This window comes from Varanus komodoensis, unplaced genomic scaffold, assembly GCF_004798865.1.
Source record: "Varanus komodoensis strain SLA01 unplaced genomic scaffold, ASM479886v1 scaffold60, whole genome shotgun sequence".
Classification (NCBI taxonomy): Eukaryota; Metazoa; Chordata; class Lepidosauria; order Squamata; family Varanidae; genus Varanus; species Varanus komodoensis.
The window spans coordinates 388,919-406,782 of record NW_025336223.1 but is presented as its reverse complement, the minus strand read 5'-3'; the positions used below and the strand labels follow the sequence as shown (position 1 = coordinate 406,782).

General features: G+C 43.7%; 1 protein-coding gene across 1 annotated transcript in view; it reads right to left on the bottom strand.

The window, feature by feature from the left end:
- The window catches only part of STXBP5L (syntaxin binding protein 5L), a 109,086-nt gene extending 99,531 nt beyond the window's left edge, over positions 1–9,555 (bottom strand). The window contains exons 1-2 of the mRNA XM_044449686.1: positions 9,385–9,555; positions 562–659 (exon numbers count right to left, since the gene is read on the bottom strand). Of these exons, the coding sequence (XP_044305621.1) occupies positions 562–659; positions 9,385–9,555 (269 nt within the window). The remainder of the gene's footprint in view (positions 1–561; positions 660–9,384) is intronic.
- Positions 9,556–17,864: the final 8,309 nt, after the last annotated feature.

Genomic DNA, 17,864 nt, shown 5'->3' with positions numbered 1-17,864 from the left:
ACTGGTACACTTATACTGATGAAGGCATTTTGGGACAATGTTTTCACTGTAGCCAAGCAAAACATCATTAAGACTCCAGTACTGGAAATTCTGGGTATCTTTCAAAAAGATACACTGCATAAAGATTTTATTTTACACTGTTCAGCAGCAATAGGAGCAATGATTACCAGCTGGTGGAAAACTTTGGAAGACTTTTCTCTGAAGACTTAGTTTCAGAGGCTTTGGGATCATTTATTAATGGACGAATTTAACCATCACATAGAAGCTGTTAAATGACATACAAACCTGGAACAGTGAATGGAACTTGTTACCCATTTTTGTGGTACATTGACCATAGATACCAGATCCAATCTTCCAAACTTTTTGCTAACCTACTAAGAAAAAATAAACTCAGTTTGAAGATTTTGCAACTGTATGCATCCTAACTGAATTGAATTGTTTGTTTGTTTTAACATTCCAAGCTATGTTTACCCCATATTCATAGTATTGAAAATATTGCAAAATAAACTCTTAAAATATAGATGCATTCATCATACTAGTTTGCACCATAGCAAAGGATACATTCGAATGGCACCCGTTCTTGTCCCAATAGCCAAAATCTTCTGAACTGGGTCAAAAGCTAAGGTGGTGGGCAGATATGGAAATCCATGCCGAACAGTCTGCAACAGAAAGAATCACACTGATAGAAGGAGAGTGGTTGTAGTATTTCAGGTCATAATGAACTAGGTAAAGTATTTAATGTGCTGTCAGCTGATTAAAAACTGCTAAACCAATTAACAGTCTAGCATTTAACTTAATCAGATGAATTCTCATTTGTTTCTGTATTTCAAAACCTCAATTCTCATGAAGGACAGAGACATCAAAACTTCAGCAAAACAAAAGGTATGTCAAAGAGTTTGAAAAACACAGGTAAGAACAGGATATCTACTAAGAGCAGTGGAGTTGAGTAGGTAGCCTCACTGGTGCATTTTGTTTAACTTCTGATCCAGCTAGAGTTGATCACAATTACATCCCACTGAAATCAGTAGAACAAAAACTAGCCACACCTGAAGAGGGATTGCTTTTTGTGGCTTAACGACTCATCATAGCCGGATTGAGACGCCAATGCTTAATCATGTCGACTTGGACTGGGGAGATGTGGAATGTTCTGCCATAAAATCTTTGGAGAGGGACCGATAGCTAAGGAGCAGAAACCTCAGTTCACCCCTTCTCTTTGAAAAGGATTTCAAGTACCTGGATTGCCAGTTGGAGGAGATAATGCTGAATTACATGGTCTGGCTCAGTGTACGGTAGCTTGATCATCTTGGGGAAATCACAGTCGCAAAGCCAGAGCGAGAACACTATTCACACATTTATTCTAAGCACTTATACTTTGCTTTGCAATCATAAAACCTTCCAAAGCAGTTTTCAAAATCTGAAATGATACCCTGTATTTAGCCAGCATAAGCAGCAGTGAAGGATGATCAGAGCTTCAGTCCAGCATCTGGATGCTCAGACTTTGCTTGAAGCCATTACTGGACGTATGCGAGACTATCTTTCCTCAGTCTCTCTCTCCCTGCACTATTGACTCCAGCTGTCATGTTGTTGGAATGAAGGATGCAGTTCTGTTAAGATGTTTACCTGCCTAGAACAGACATTGTCTGTTGCTGGTTCAGTGCCAGTTTGGTGTTGGTCTGGGCATCAGGTTTTCTTATTAGGGTTACTGTGGGTTAATTATTGCTTTTTTTTTCTTTGAAATTGTTTCATTATTTATTTTGATATTTGATAGTGTTGCATTTTTCACTTTGATTCATTGTATTGTTTATTTTGGATTTTAGTATACAGTTTTATTGTGTATTTAGAAATTGAATTGTATACTGCCCAGAGAGCCTAAAGAGCTATGAGGCAGAGCAGAAATGTAAACTGAAATGAAATGAAAATCAGCCTCAGAGGGCTTTTTCCAGGACCCCTTCTGACTGAGCAGAGGCGGACAGCTATAGAGGAGACGGCCTTTTCTGTTGTGGCATCCCAGGTGTGAAGCCGCTTCCCTGAAAGTTTTGCCTGGCATTTACACTGTGCTCTTTTCAGTGCCAGGTGAAGACTTTTTAATTCTCCCAGGATTTTTAACCTTTCAGTTAAAAGGTGCTGGTAAGATTTTAGATCTTTGTACCGCTGCTGGCTTTTCTCTTGGCCACAGTTTGGCTTTTCTAACTTACATTTTTCTATTATGTTATTGTATTTTATGATTTTAAGTTTTTATCTTGTAAACTGCCCAGAGAACTTCAGCTAACAGGCTAATAAACATGCAATAGATAAATAACTGTACAACCACAGTACATCGCAACAAAACAACATTTGGAAAGCGAGATAAACCTTTAGAGAAATTGCTATAAATAAATGAGGAATAAAATGCATATTGTTCCGGGCAGAAAAGTTGAATTTGAAGAAGTCCATTCCCGTATCAACTCTCACCATAGTTAATCCAGTCTGCTCTCCTGGCTCCCCCTTCCCCTGTCCCGATGTAGACATGGACTGGGTTGTTGAGGGCATGTGATTCTGAATCAATTCCCACAAGCTGGCTTGTTTGAGGGTTTATTTTTATTTATTTGGGATCTTTCTAGGCCATCCAATCACTCTGCGTCTCTGGACGGCTCACAACAAAATCAATAAATACAACAGTATAAATATAAATAGCATAAATACCTGTAGAGGAAAATTTCCGGAAGACTATTGTATACCGAGGGGATAGGTGGTGTAATACAATTTCCTTCTATTTCTGTCTTACCTGTGAAGACTCAATTGAGGCCCTCTGGCATGCAAGGGAAGCCTCTTGCTAATTAGGATGGTACAGCATTAGAATGCTGGAAAGTAAACAGTGGAGCTTATCACCCTGAGAGCCGGGAACAGCAGATGTGGCTAGTTAACTGCTTTGACTCTTACATTTAGAGTAGAGAGAGAGAAGCCTCGCACCCCCGCCTGAGTGAGTTCCAGTGTGAGATCTAGCCAAGCAAGGATGGTGACACATGCAGGCCAAGAATTAGGGGCTTTTTCCTTGTCATTTGCGAGGGGGGCACTTCCAACAGCTGATAGAGGGAAGTCAGCTTACTTGGTATTGTATTTCCTTTTTCATGTTATTATATCTGTTTACATTGTAGTGCCTGCTTTAGAATAAAATCTTTAGAGTTTAATCCACCTGTGTGCACATTGCTTCTGGATCCAAAATGAACCTTTTGCCCTTGGCAAAACAATACCCCAAACTAAATAACCCACGACTGAGATAAAAATAAATTAAAATATTGGGTTGCTGAACTCATGATGCATCATTCTGTTATCTAAACTCTGGTAACCAGCCCTGCCAAGGACTGGGTACCATGTCCCCAAAAAATAACTTTTAAAAGATTTGCCAGCCATTGATAGCCCCTCCAAGCTGCCACTTGAAGGGGCACTCTGAAGGGGCTGTCAGTGGCTATCAAAACAGAGGATGAAAGCTGGCTGTCAAGCTTTTTTGCAGTTGTCCAGGGAAAGGAAGAATAAAGGGCAAACACTGCAGTGAGCTGGCATAGGCTCACATTCATGGTGGGTAGGGGAAGACTAGCAAGTCCTGCCATGATGCCTTATGGAAACTGTGGGGCAATGGAGGTGGCGGTATGGGGTGAACAACCCCAGTAAGTCTGATAGCCTGTCAGATGCCTTGTGGATTGTTCACAGAAAAATCAACCCACTGCAGTGTGCTTTAACTTGGCTTTTTACTTATTAGTAGTGTATAGAAGCAAGTCAAAGAGAAGTCAGAAATTTTAGCAAACTCAAGCTTAGCTTTGAAATCTAAATAGAGGGCAGAATGGTGCCAAGAAAGAGTTATACAGCATTATCCAACCAAATAATGATAGGGTCCAGTTTTCTCTCTTGTTTGCTATATTTGTGGGGCCAGCTTTGCAATTACTATTTTCATGTATTCACCAAACTAATTTTCTTTAATTGTCTCTGTTGATTGAGAGATTGTTATCATCCAAAATGCAAACCATAAAACATGGCTGGATGACAATTTAGAGGGGTAACAAAGATTACCAGATTTAGTGTGTGTGTTAAACTTGTTTTACACAAACTGGTTAACTTCTTGCTTGCTATCAGGTCATCAGTGCCCGATGTCACAATTTGTACTTGTTTAAAATTTACCCTGTGTGCATCCATGAGTTCCTTGGTCTTTCAGGCCCAAGATCAGGATGGGCAAATGGAATCCCTGACACCAGCAAAAGGCCATATGGTACTTTAAATATGTGCTGATTAAATGCAGACTTAACATGGCACTTTGGCAAGGGGGGGGGTGAGAATGTAGTGTAGACCACAATAATCCATACCTTTAGGCTGCAAACTTACACAATATTACAGAATAACCCCCATTAAACATAGTGGACTCTCCCCAAGTTGTTCTCCTCCTCCTGTCACCAACAGCCAGAACACTGGACAGAGACCTGAAGACTGGAGGGCATTGCTTTTCTGCTCCTGGTCCCTGGACCAAGTGAGGAGGCAGAGAGTGCTGCCATGAAAAGTGGCTTCATAGTTTATTTCTGATACTTTGCTTTGGTTGTTCAGGGATTTTAGAAGAATTGTTGCCGCCACCGCCATCATCATCATCATCATCATCAGCCACAGTTCTGGGGATTTAATTTTTTGAAAATCCTAATTCTATACCAAATGTTGCAGTATCAAGTTTTTCACAACCTCGTCCTTATTCAACTAGTAAAATACCAAAATGTACAGCTGTATACCTGCATTAAAAAGTCATAATAAATGGATTATTCAATTATTTCTCATAGACCAACACAGCTTCAGGTGGTTTTGGTTGTTGTTTTTAATTCCCAAGTTATCATTCCCCTGGTTTCTCTCTAGATCCAGATATTTGTAACTATCTTCAGGGTGAACAAGGCAGGTTACAGCTCTGAGTGTATTTACTAAGAGTAAGATTCCAGTCCTACTCCTGTCTGTGAATAAATGCCATTAAATCCAGTATGACTTACTTCTGAGTAAACCTGTTTAGCATCATGGGCGGTTTGATGTAATCCTGAATGCGTTTCCCCATCCACAGATCTCTCCATGCCCTCAGCTGTTTCCTTAGCACACATAATTTCCAAATCATCTCAGTTACTTTTTACCAAACCACAGGTCTCTGTAGGGCTTGCCCCAAAACATTTTGCTGCCTGAGGCAGTGGTGCCCACCACTCCCATCAAAGTGCACAGCAGTACTCAGAGGAAGTCAAGTTGTTTTGACCTAATAGGCAGGAAATCAATGGGTATCTATCACCTTCCCTGGCAGTAAAAATGATGCCACTTTGGACTTAATGAAAGGCTATGGAAGGAAAGGGGGCAGTCTCCCCTCTAGTTTAAAAACTGCGTGCCTTTGTGTTACACTGCCTATCAGTTGGCTTAGGGAATGAGTCCTAAGGTGTCCATGCACCTGTGGGGCTACTGGGTTCAGAGGAGAGAAGCTGACTTATACTAAGGCAGTTTATCACCTAAAGATCCAGGGCCTGGGCCCAGTTTGCCATAAGCCATGCTTCAATCTAGTTTAGAGGAGCCCAGCTTGGTTGGGCAAGCAACAGCTGCTAGAAGACTCCTGAGGTGTGCCGTGACTGGCCCCAGGCGGCAACAATACGCAAAGGCTGCAGTGGCTGTGTGAGGAAAGCGGAGGCATAGCAGAGGCAGTCAGAAGGATGCGTGGTGTGCAGAAGGTGGAAAGGGAGACATTTTCTCCCTTTCCCTTGACACTCAAACCCTGGTCACCCTGTGAAACTGATTGGTGGGAGGTTTAGGACAGATAAAAGGAAGTGTTTCTTCATATACCAAATAGTTAAAGAATGAAATTCACTGCCACAGGAAGTGGCGATGGCCACTAGTCTGGATGGCTTTAGAAAGGGACTGGACAGACTCGCGAGGGAGGAGACTGTTAGTGGCTACTGGCTTTGCTGGCTGTGTGCCTCCTCCTCTCCCAGAGGTTACATGCCTGCAGGCACCCATTGGTGGGGAGCTGGGGCAGGAGAAGGCCTCGCACCCACCCTTCTTGAAGGATCCTGTGAGCAGCTGGTTTGCCACTGTGTGTATGCAGTGCTGGACTAAGATGGAAATTGGTTTGGCCCAGCATGGCTTTTCTTATGATGTCCTGTTTCTCTGCGTGCACGCTCCACTGCTGCCTTCTATCAGCCATGTAAGAAGGATGGTACTTATCACTACAGTTGCGAAGGGGTCAGCGTGGGATACTGGTTAAAATGCTAAGCTGAGACTCAGACAATCTGGGGTCTAGTCCCCACTCAGCCATGAAACTCACTGGGTGACTTTGGACCAGTCATCAGCTCTCAGCCTAACCTACTTCACAGGGCTGTTGTGAGGAGAAAGAGGACAATGCAGGCTACCTTGGGTCTCTTGGAGGAGGGGGAAAGGTAAGATATAAATGTAACAAAAAGCAAGGACATGCAAGTTCAGTTTTCTGGCCCTTACTCCCATTCCTCAGACCAGTTCTAGAGAGTGAGGTTTTTCTGGTTCACTAATTGTATCCACTTTTTCAGGCTGATGCTAATATGTTAATATTATAGGGCCAGGAATCGCTTGCTTCATAGAAATTGTTTTGCACCTCTGTGAAAATATACTATCATTCCCTTTCAACTAGAGTTCTCTTTCTCTCTGTGTATTTGAAACTATATTAGAGGGATGTAGAAATAGTGACTCAGCTTTCTCCCCAAATAAATAATTAAGGGAAAAGGGTACCTTAACATTTTGCATAGCTGAAACAGATGGTTTTCTTTTGTAAAGTCTTGTCCCGCTTATGATAATCAGTCAAATCTCAGTCTTTCAGTGACGTATTTATGCTATGCAGCTATATCACAATATCTACAAGTTTGACTGAAACACCATGAAGTAGGGGGTTCAAGCACGAGGTCAGGTAATGTCTCAGCAGCTTGCACTGCTGTACACATTGATGGTAGCAGCAAAACAATTAGTGGTTTGCTGTTGACATTTAGCAGCAAACTAATGATAGGTGGGTTTCCTCTGTCAGTGTTGCCACAGCAACCGATGAATGAGGGGCAGTGTGGGCCGATTTTCATGTTGGATTAGACTGTTATGGTGGGAGGCAGGGAGGCCAGGGAAAAGCCCAGAGCTGTTTTCCTAAAGCTGGGATAGAATCATAGAAGAGTAGAGTTGGAAGGGGCCAGAAGGACTTCAGGTCTAACCCCTTGCTCAGTGCTGGGACTCGAAGTTAAACCATGCCTCGCAGTTGCATCTTGAATGCTTTTAGTGTGGGGGAGTCTCCCTAGGTAATTGGTTCCATTGTCGTACTGAATCTGATACCTCCAACTCCCATCATCCTCAGCCAGCATGGGCAATGGTCAACAATACTGAGACATGTCATGCAAAATATTTGGAGGGCATCAGGTTGTGGAAAGCTGGTTTACACATATGAGTTGGCTCAATGGGACAAATTAGTCACGACTGATTTCGAGCAAAGTGCAGCTCCCTTAGAAAGCAAACCTACGCCCCAACTGTTGATGCTAGGAGGGAGCTGGGATGTAGCAAAGGTGGCCCTCTGCTGGCCTCTGCCTTCAGTGAGAAGCTCTGCTGGGGGGTCAGTTAGAGACCCTGACTGCATTTGAGTGTTGGGAAAAGCTACCACTAGCAGAATTCACAAAACTGGGGGTTCAAGGGGTGAGATGGAGCCTTCCCTGTAGACCCAAGCAGAAGAGGGCTGATTTGTGTTTCTTGTCTATGGCAGAATTGAACCAGCACTGGAAAATGCCCTCCCATTGAGGTCAATAAGAAACCTTAAAACCAATTTCTACAGAGGGGGAGATAATGCTCCATCCCTCACTACAAGACAGCAGCACTGCAGAAGAGGCCATAGATCTACTTCATCACCCCCATTTGGGCCACTTAGAATGGTTCAGTCCATGTAATTTACAACAAATTAGTTTACAACAAAACAAAACAAAATTTCTACCTTTTTTCCATGAGACTTTAACTTCTATTGCAAAGTGGAAATACAGCAGTCCACACTAGTCCACTTTCACCAGTTCTGTGACTTAGCAAGCAATGCTGAAAAATTATTGGTTTGGGTAAAATTCTGTCACTTTTGGAAAAACCAAATGGACCTATTTTTACGGAGGGCAATCAAGACTGCTGTTAGAACAGCAACTTATCCAAAAGGTCCAAACTGCTACTAACCACTGTGTATTTAAAACTTAATAGGAAGACCTCCAAAACATAGGAAGAAAGAGAGAATTTTGGATATTGAATCTGAAATTATGATGAACTCAGTACTTGATATTTAACTATTTCAAATTCTCATATTTATGCCGAACAGCTACATGTTTAAACTGTGTACCTATACACATACTTTTCATGCTGTATTACCACAGGAACACACAATTCTGTTTCATGCACTTAACATTCCAAAGTAAAAGCTAGCTATAAAATGAATACTTTCAATAATTATATTATTGTCTCCCATTTTACTCTAAGATTCAAGAGCAAAAGTACTTTTAATCATATTTTATTTTAGTATATTTTATGTTAAATACACTAAAAGTGAGACTAGGTTAATAGAGCAGAAAACAGAATAATGTTTCTTCCTCTGTCAATATATACATCCCTGAATGTTTAACAAAAGAAGCTTAAATCTGCTTTCAGTTTTCAGGTAAAATACCCACAGAAATCAGATTTTATGACAATGATTTAGAAAATGAGCTGAAATATTTTCATCATTAAAGTTGCCAATGTAAAAATGTAGCTTATTACTATCCAATTACTCATGAGTGCTGAGTTTCTAGGATTCTCTTAGTTATATAAACATTGAAGAAGCTATTACAAAAGAAAAAACTGGATAGACTATCACAATGCAGCTTATACCCAATAGTCCAGTAATATTCTTATTAAATGATCAAGCTTAGACATAAGAAAATTGGAGTATGGAGTCTTCTAGCTGATATCAGCTTTTAGCTAGGCCACAGTTGAATAATATTTCATCCAGAATGTTCAGAGAATGCAGCTGGTTTTTAAAGAATAAAAAAGAATGGATAAATAATGAATAAACCAATAGTTGTAACATTTTTGAGGCACATTAGTTTAAAATAACTTCTGATTATAACCTTACACCTCACTTACACAAATATGAACTTATCTGTTATCTGAGGCAGAGTCATATACTTGATGCTGAAATCCTGCTCTTTACCATTTCATTGTTTAATAACAGCACATGGAAGAATAAAAATAATTTAGATCCAACCTGGAACATAACAGTTGTCATCAACTGGAAGATATTTGGCATTCCATAATAATCATTTAGGCCTCTTGATTTGCTATCTATTGTTCATTAATTCTAGCAATTCCATTTGTTTTTTAAAGAAAGACCTCTACTCTTACCTTGCATATCTGAAAATAATCTGAAGTGAGAGTCTCCTGGATTTCCTCTCTTAGAGACTCTGCAGTCCCTCCGGAGTGCACAGAAGCACTGCCAGGCCCAGCAGCACTGCTGTTTCCACTAGGTGCTGAAGTTAAGCCATCCAAAACTTTGTGAAAATTAAATTTCTTCATTTTCAAGAAAAGTCTTCAGAAGGACTTTGCAGGAGAGGAAAGCAGTTTGCCTTTGATAGGCTCACATTTAGCAGCAGAAGCAGATGAAAAGAAAGAAACTCAGATTTTCCAATGATGCAGCAATATTGTTTTTTTGCATAAACTGTAATGAAGGATATAAAGACTTCATTTTATTAAACAGGGGAAAAAGATGAAGGCATCTTAAAATGGAGGGGGAGAGGAGAATTCCATAGTCAGCAAACTCAATGCCACCAATTCAAAAAGTGATTAATTGTAGCTTGTCCTCAAAGAATCCACATTTTATTACAAAAATGCTAGTAATCAAAATGGAAGCCTTGGTATCATATTGGCTTTCAACATCTCTTGTTAAAAATATTTCTATACTGAAGTAATCTATGTAACAAAACTTTAAGCACTTCCAATAGGACGTTTATTTTAGCCCATGCAATTCTTCCAAGAAACCCATCTTTTCCTTCTCCTGTTTGTTAAAGGCTCCACTTCGAAGTTCTACTCTTGCCACGTTAGCGTGTCGGTCGTCTGCAGCAATTGCAGATCTTCCCGGCTATTCCCTGCGAACCTTGGTATTTCAAATCTTCAGGACGAATAGCCCACTGTCCTCAGAAGAGTGCTTCTCGTACATCAAGCAGAACCCCACAGTCATGGCTTAGGGGCATTCTCTCCAGCAGTCGGGGTGATCTTGCTCAGCTTCTCGGCTCCACCGCCTCTCGCAGTCCTGGCCTCCCACTCGGAACCGCAACGTGCTAAAGCGGCTGTCCTGCTCCAGCAGAAAAGCACAGCTTGGCAATCCTGACGTAGCCACCCATAGTCTTCTGATGAAAGTAAAGCCCGAAACTCCCTAATCACTCCCTTGGAGAAAGTGCTGTGGACCCCAAAGCAAAAGACGAAGCGATCCTCTCGTTAGCAAGCAACTTGTTAGAGCAAGGCTAGGACCCGGCCGATTGGGCATCAGTCCCCTAGAGGCAAATGGGCCTGAAAGAAAGCACGGGATCCAGCTAGGTCTTTGCCCCGGACGGCGGTGCGGGTGACCTAAAGCCGAATCAAGTGAAGTGTTCCAGAAGAACAGCTACGGAACACGCCACGGGCCGACCTATCCGGGCGACGCGAGGAGGGGAGCGGCGTAGTAGCGCCTCGGGAGCTCTGCTGCCCAAACCGCCGGGGAGGCTGGGGGACTGCTGCAAGGCTGGCGCCAGGGCAGCTGCAATGGCAGCCAGCGCTGAGGTCTCCTGTCCCTCTGCGAGCGGCGTTGGGGTACGACGCAGTCCGCGCCCCGCCCTGTGTGGTCACGCTGCTGCTGCTGCTGCAGTTCCCCGCCGGCTCCCTCCAGCCGCTCTCCAAGGTGCTGGATCCCCGGCGGCGGCGGCGGCGGCGGGCGGCGGCTCCTCCCTCACACTGGGCCGCGGCGCGCGCGCCCGGAGGAGGGAGGATGAACTGGCGCCTGGGCGGGAGCGGAGAGCAAATGACGGCACTCGCACTGCCAGCTTAGGTAGCAGGGCGGAGAGGCAAGGTAGCCGGAGAGCGAGGCGAGCTCAACGTCCCCAACGCAGGGATGCTTAGATAGGCCGAAGGACGCCGGATTGGAGGAGGCCGCGTACGTTTCTCGGAGCGCCCGTTCTGGGCCTTTTTGGGAGGGCTCCGGCGAGAGAGCCGCTGTAGCCCCACTTGGCGCTTGGTCGTTTGCAGCGCTCCAGAAAATGGCTGAAAGCGGAAGCGGCGGCAATGGTGGCCCTGAACGAGCGCTAGCTGGAGCGTAAGCGCGCTGTACCGCGTGGGCCCGCAGGCAGTAACAGCTACCCGATCGTTGACACCTCTAGCCATGGATTCAAAGGGGATCCGAGGCGGCGCTCCTGCCTTCGACGCAGGGGCAGCTCTAGAGAAAAATACTGAACCTGAGAGCCAAATTAGAAGGGAAGACGAAGACCGGGGGTGGGAGAGATCGCCCTGGCTCTTCATTCTGTCTTCCAGGGCGTTTGCTATTCCACCCACTTTTGTATCACCTGCAGATTTGATTATCTTTCCTCCAACTTCCTCATCTAAATCATTAATAAAAATGTTGAAGAGCACTGGGCCCAGGACTGAACCCTGCAGCACCCCACTAGTTACCTCCCTCCAGTTTGAGAAGGTGCCATTGATGAGCACTCTTTGTGTCCAATTTAGCAGCCAGTTTTGGATCCACCTAATAGTTTTTCTGTCTAGTCCCGATGTTTTTGATGTTCCTCCTGCGAGCTTCACATTCTGAAGTTATTTTGTCAAAGCTTCTCCTGGCAGTGTTGTTAGTTCCCACATGGATAAAAATTAAGGGGTATTTGTCAGTGGGTTGTAGCGGATGTGTGAACTTATCGATTACATCTTTAATCTTGGCTCCAGAGAGATGGCATGCTTGGCCGTTTTCTGGGTCATTGTGATGTACCTATTTTTCCATCTTGCTCAACTGGGAATCTCCCACAATGATCACTCTTCTTTTGTTGTTGCAAACTTTGGTATCTTTTTCCTTTCTTGGTTGGCCTTTTGCCTATTTTTCAGAATTACTCAGTGTGTTGTGTAGTTCTTTCACACTGGGTTTCTCATTCGTCTCATCCTCAAGTAACTTAAAGTGGTTCGAGAGCTCCATTGCTTCCACTGATGCAAAGTGTCTTCTCATTTTTCTGCATCTACCATTCTACTTCAGGGAGTTTCCTCATTTCCGCTTCCCTCAGGGTTCGCTTCTTCTGCCTAAGCATTTGTTTATTAATTTATATGCCGTCCTTTACAACAACGTCTCAGGATGACTTACAACATTAAAATCGAATAACAATCAAAACAGTCCATAAACAATAACAATAAATAGGAATGATAGATAATTAGTAAAAATACAGAGAGGTAAGATTAGATAAAAGAAGTGACTGTTACCTTTTAAAATCAACGGTTCTTAAAATAGCATTCGAATAAAAAGGTTTTTACCTGGTGCCGAAAAGAATATAAACTCGCCGTTACAATAATCCAACCAGGAAGTTACTAGAGCATGTATCACCGTTGTTAGGCAGTGCATGTCCAGGTAAGGACGCAGCTGATGGACCAGTCGAAGCTGGAGGAAGGTGCTCCTTGCCGCCACCACCCCTTGGATCTCCAGCAACAGCTCCAGGTCAAGGAGCACTCTCAAGCTGCGGACCCTGTCCTTTAGAGGGAGTGCTACCCCATCCAAGACAGGGTCAAGATCACTTACCTGAAAACCCAAACCGCCCACCAACAGTACTTCCATCTTATCTGGATTGAAGCTCAGTTTGTTGGCCCTCATCCAGCCCATTACCTTAGCCAGGCACTGGTTCAGTACAACCACTGCCTCACCTGGAGAAGATGTAAACGAGAGGTAGAGTTGAGTATCATCGGCATACTGATGGTTCCACAGCCCAAACCTCCTGATGACCTCTCGCAGCGGTTTCATGTAGACGTTAAAGAACATGTGGGACAAAATCTGTTGTTTTACTCCTTGCTTAACTGTTGCAGCTCCACTGCTCTATCTAAAACCTCTTTGTTTTCTTTTTTATCTTGAGGGTAGACACTTGCTGCTCCAGTGCTCTCACCTTTTCTTCTAACAGGGCTACTAGCTTGCACTTGTTGCATGTGGAGGCCATGTTGACTTTAGGCAGGAAAACATACATTGCACAGTGATTGCAGGTCACCACCACCACGGAGTCTTGTCTGCCCATTCTTTGTGCTACTTTTGTGAATCTGCCTTGGGGGACTGTTGTGACAACTGGTGCTTTCGCCTGTCTTTGCAAAAGGTCAACAACTCAGTCCCACTAATGCATAGGAGTGTGTTACAAGGAGGAAAACAAGTGTGTGGAGGAACTAAGGGGAGAGGAGAGGAGAGGAGAATATTAGGGACCTTTCCTTTGACCTCCCCACTGAGCTCTGCCAAACTCCTATTTGCTCTCCTGGTTGCTTGCTCTGGTCGCTCACTCTCTTGGGAGCTTGGCTGCTTGTATCCCAGAAGCCCTAGACCAGCTGGGGCAGCTTCCTGTGATCTGCTCTGTTCCACTAGGAGTCAGATTTGAGTCCAAACTGAAAAACAAGAGGAAACTATAAGTGTGCTTCTGAGATCCTGAGAGTTCATTATTACTTACCATTTTGTAGGCTAAGGGTGAAGCAGAAAAGGATTAAACCTATTTTAAACCTAAGTGTGAGAGAAGTTCATCTATGCACAAGATGCACCAAACACATTTAGTTATGTGTTCAAACATGAAATAATGCCCTAGTCTATGAGGGGCATTGACCTCTCTGCCCATGTGTCTTCAGTGACTCTGAACTGCCCTGAAGTGTTAGGGGCTTTAGTATGCTGAAGAGAGAGGACATAGTCTGAAGAAAGGACTTCTTTCCAGTTGGCCAACTATTTCATCCACAAAAAGAAAAAGAAACACAATTTTTATTTCCCAAAGAGTGGTCTCTGGAAGTGCTCTGGAAGTTAGGTTGGAGTAAGCAATTCTGTCCCAAAGCAAGTGTCAACATCATTTGGTCAGGCAGCAATTTACAGTATTTTACTTGCTACTCATCGTGTCCTACCTGGAGGAGGATTCTTCAGATGAAGAGAGGAAGCACAGTGGGCCCCAGGCACAGTCAGATGCAGGGGCTCAGGCTACAGCCTTCTGGTAGAATAGCAGCCAGGGCCCTTTTGGGCAGTCCCTGGATTTTACAAGTGCAGGAGCCAGAGTCGGAAGGAATTCAGCCCACAGAAAAGAGGAGTTGTTCATGGATCTAGCAGAAGTTCTAGCAACAGGCTGAGCATGGACTCTCCCATAAAGTCCATGGGCTGCATTGATTTACAGCTGGCTATTATCAGCCAGTGTGTGCTCTTCCTGGGCAAACAAGAAGCGTTGTTAATGGTGTCTTTGGCTTAGTTTGAGACTAATCAGATACCTAGATTTTTGGCTTGCTTCCCGGATATTCTTTTGGGCACCTCAACTGATTTAAACTCTAGATGCACAAGCCATATGGTCTTGACCCTTGGACAGGATTGGCTAATCTTTTGGAAGATAACAGGAACTTGGCATTTGTGGGCACAGAGCAGGATACTGTCCATGCAAGCACAGGGAAGGGTAAATGAATTTTACCCTCCTCCTTAAAGGAAAATACTTAAAATTGTCTTTGCATGCACTCATCTCTATCATTACTTAGACTTTCCCCACATCTCAACTACATCTACCTTGTTGCTGACTGGGGAGAGAAGATCATGCAGTGTTGTGAGGAGCTTTTAAATGTGTTTCAGAGGTTGTACACTAAATAGGATCAGAGCTAGAAAAGGCAGGAATGATTTACAGTACTTTGCAGTTTGTTTCCCCACACCTCCAGTGACTGAGCACTTCAGTGCTAAACAGTTAACATCCTGGTAGTTCTTACTTCTGTCCCTGAAGCTATTTAAAAATAGTGGTTCAATGAATAAGAAATTACATATTCAGACCATAAGGAAATTCCCGTATGAGTTTTATATCTGCGTCTCATTTTCCATCCTTCTTTCCTAGGATATTCCATCTCATTCATTCCCACACTTGGTTTCTATTCCTATTACACCTCTCAGTCAGCCAGCACCCTATGGCCACTGAACATGTTCTATTGTTGTAGAATCTTCTTAGTTGTATTCTGCCCTGACAATTAGTGTTCAAGACTTCTGAGGCCCTAGCTACTGCAGGTTCAGTCTTCAGACAGGCAGCTACAGCATCCCCAGCTGACAGTGTTGTATGGGGCCCTGCATCAAGAGGTCCTTGCCGCCAGGCAGCCTGCAGCTCTTCCAAACTGCAGTGAAAAAAAGTTGATTAGGTCTGCGAACTGGAAGTGTTTGGGCCTAGGAGGATCCACCAATTGCTAGTAGTTATGGAATCTTCTGAGGGACCCATGGAACTCGGGGAATTGAAAGAAATGCATATACTAATGCTGAAAGTCATGGGATTAGTAGAGGTAGGGCACCCAGCAACTCCTGGGAAGGACAGCCTGACATGAACCACTCCAATGGGGCATTATCAGATGTGGCAAATAAGTCCACTTATTTGGGAGGCCAAATGCTCTCAGATGGCACAGATGAAAGATGAATCCTTCCTGCACTCTCTCTCTGCTCAGCTGGTCTGTAATCTTGTTGGCTGTCCCTGCCAGGTTTAACACTGAAATGTCTCTTGATGCTGGAGAAGAATTATATGATCTTATTTAGCACTTCCTCACGTGCTCCTCCTTATTGGAGTAGATTTTTTCCTGTACTTTAGAGCACTTGCCAAGCTCTGGCCTGGACCTTGAAGATTCTGATTCTTTCATAAAAACAGCACTGTTTTACTGTTTATAGTAAAAAGTGAACAGTAATTAACTCCCTTTATCCACCCATAGATCGCTCTGGTAAACAGCCCAGTGAGCTTCAGCTGTGCAGCAGTAGAGAAATACAGTAGAAACGAAATAAACATAAACAAACATTTGTGAGGAAGCACTTAATTTCTGTTAAGGCCGATAGTGCATTACTGAAATGTATTATTACCGATTAATCCTCTATATTGTGCCGATTACTTACAGTATGTTTGTGTGATTATAATGTTACAAAAAATCTTTAATTAAAAACAATAAAAATGTATGTTCAGCATCAGTATGTTGGATCTTCTACCCATAAAGTTATGAGTAGAAGATCCAACATACCGATGCTGAACTGGGCTTCTTGAGCTTCCTCTCTCAGGCTTCCTCTTCCAGAAGGCTGCCACTTTTGGGGTTGCCTGCTTTTCTGTTCCACAGTCTCCAAGGAGTGAGCCACACATGTCCAAGATGCTCAGAGCTCCCAAGAGATTGTCAGCCATAGGTGTAAACAGCTATTTATAGAAGTAGCCTCTCCTTTCAGAGGAAGAAGTCCAGTCAACCTGTGGAGAGCTGAATAATTGATCATGACACACAGTGAAGAACTTGCCAGCTCTACCTGATGATGTGATAGCAGTGAGAAAAGTCATTGACCTGATAAGGAGGTAGAGGACAACCATGTTCATCTGTGCAAGAAACATCCACAGGCTCCACACTAGAACAGATCATGATTAGCAAGTGTGCTGAGGAAGTGCTTAATGTCCAGGTGTGAGTATAAGAAAGTACATTGAGCTTTACATGATTTGTGGAGGTTGCTACCAAGTATATGTGGAGTGAAGAGAGCAGCAACCCTCTAGCTTTCAGAGAGAGAAGGATGCCCAGTGCCTGGGTGAGATCACAAGCATCACATCATTGTCTATTAACATTAATACAAGCAGAAAATCCTTACCTTTTAGCTTTGGAGGCTGTGCAAATTGAAGGTTTGAAGTTTGCAGTCATGGCCTTCGGGATCTCCATAGAGAACCAGCATGGCCTTGTACCCTCCTTACTCTGAGGTGGAGAGTCTTGAAATTAGGGTGGACTGATTCTTCCCCAATCCATGGTGAGGCACTCCAGGATTCATGGAGATGGAGGAAGGTTCAGCAAGAAAGCAAGTGCCAAGTCTCAAAACACAGCTGGCATGGCTACTACCGGAGGCAAATGGCATTATCCTCCTGAATCTTGGCCATGACCCATATAATGAGTGGAAGGAGAAGGAAGACATAGTTCCCAGGACGCCCTCAGTCAAGGAGAAAGACACTGTCTACAGAATGTTGGGTGTAGCCTGCTCTTCTACAGATCCAAGTACGAAGGGGTGTTAGGATGGTATGGACTCCTAGTGTTGTTCTATATTCTAGAAGCTAACCTAATGTAGCTCTTACCAAGCTCTGGGAACCTGCCCCGATCTAGTTGGAGTGCAGCCGTTTCCCACAGTGCTCCTTTTGTTGTATGCCTACACTGGGTAGGGTGGTACAGCTATCTTCACATGCCTGCCTAGCTGGGGTAAGATGGTATTCTGGGTGCTCCCCAGGTGGGGGAGCATGACTGGCAAATCAGTGCAGGGAGTTATTATAGTGTACAGAGAGAAGGAGAAAGGATCGGGCTCCCCATGTCCATTCAGGTGTATCCAGATCCACCTCCTAAGGCATGTCAAGCTATTAATTCTGTAGGGTGGGATAGATAAGGGAAAATATTTTTTCCTGAGAAAAACATTTGCTGATGTCACAAGAACTCAGCCCAGACCTGATAAGTAGGGCTGATCTGGGGAAAGCAGGGCAATCCATTTCCCTGCAGGGGATCAACTTGTCGGGGCCCTAACTGACCACTAGTGGAAAGGGTTAACTAGTTTTGGAATGTTCTCCTGAATGTATAGAAGAATTTGCTGTTTGCAACATGAAGTGACAAACTACAGAAACTTTATGCATTGACTGTTTCTCATATTTCACAGTATTAGC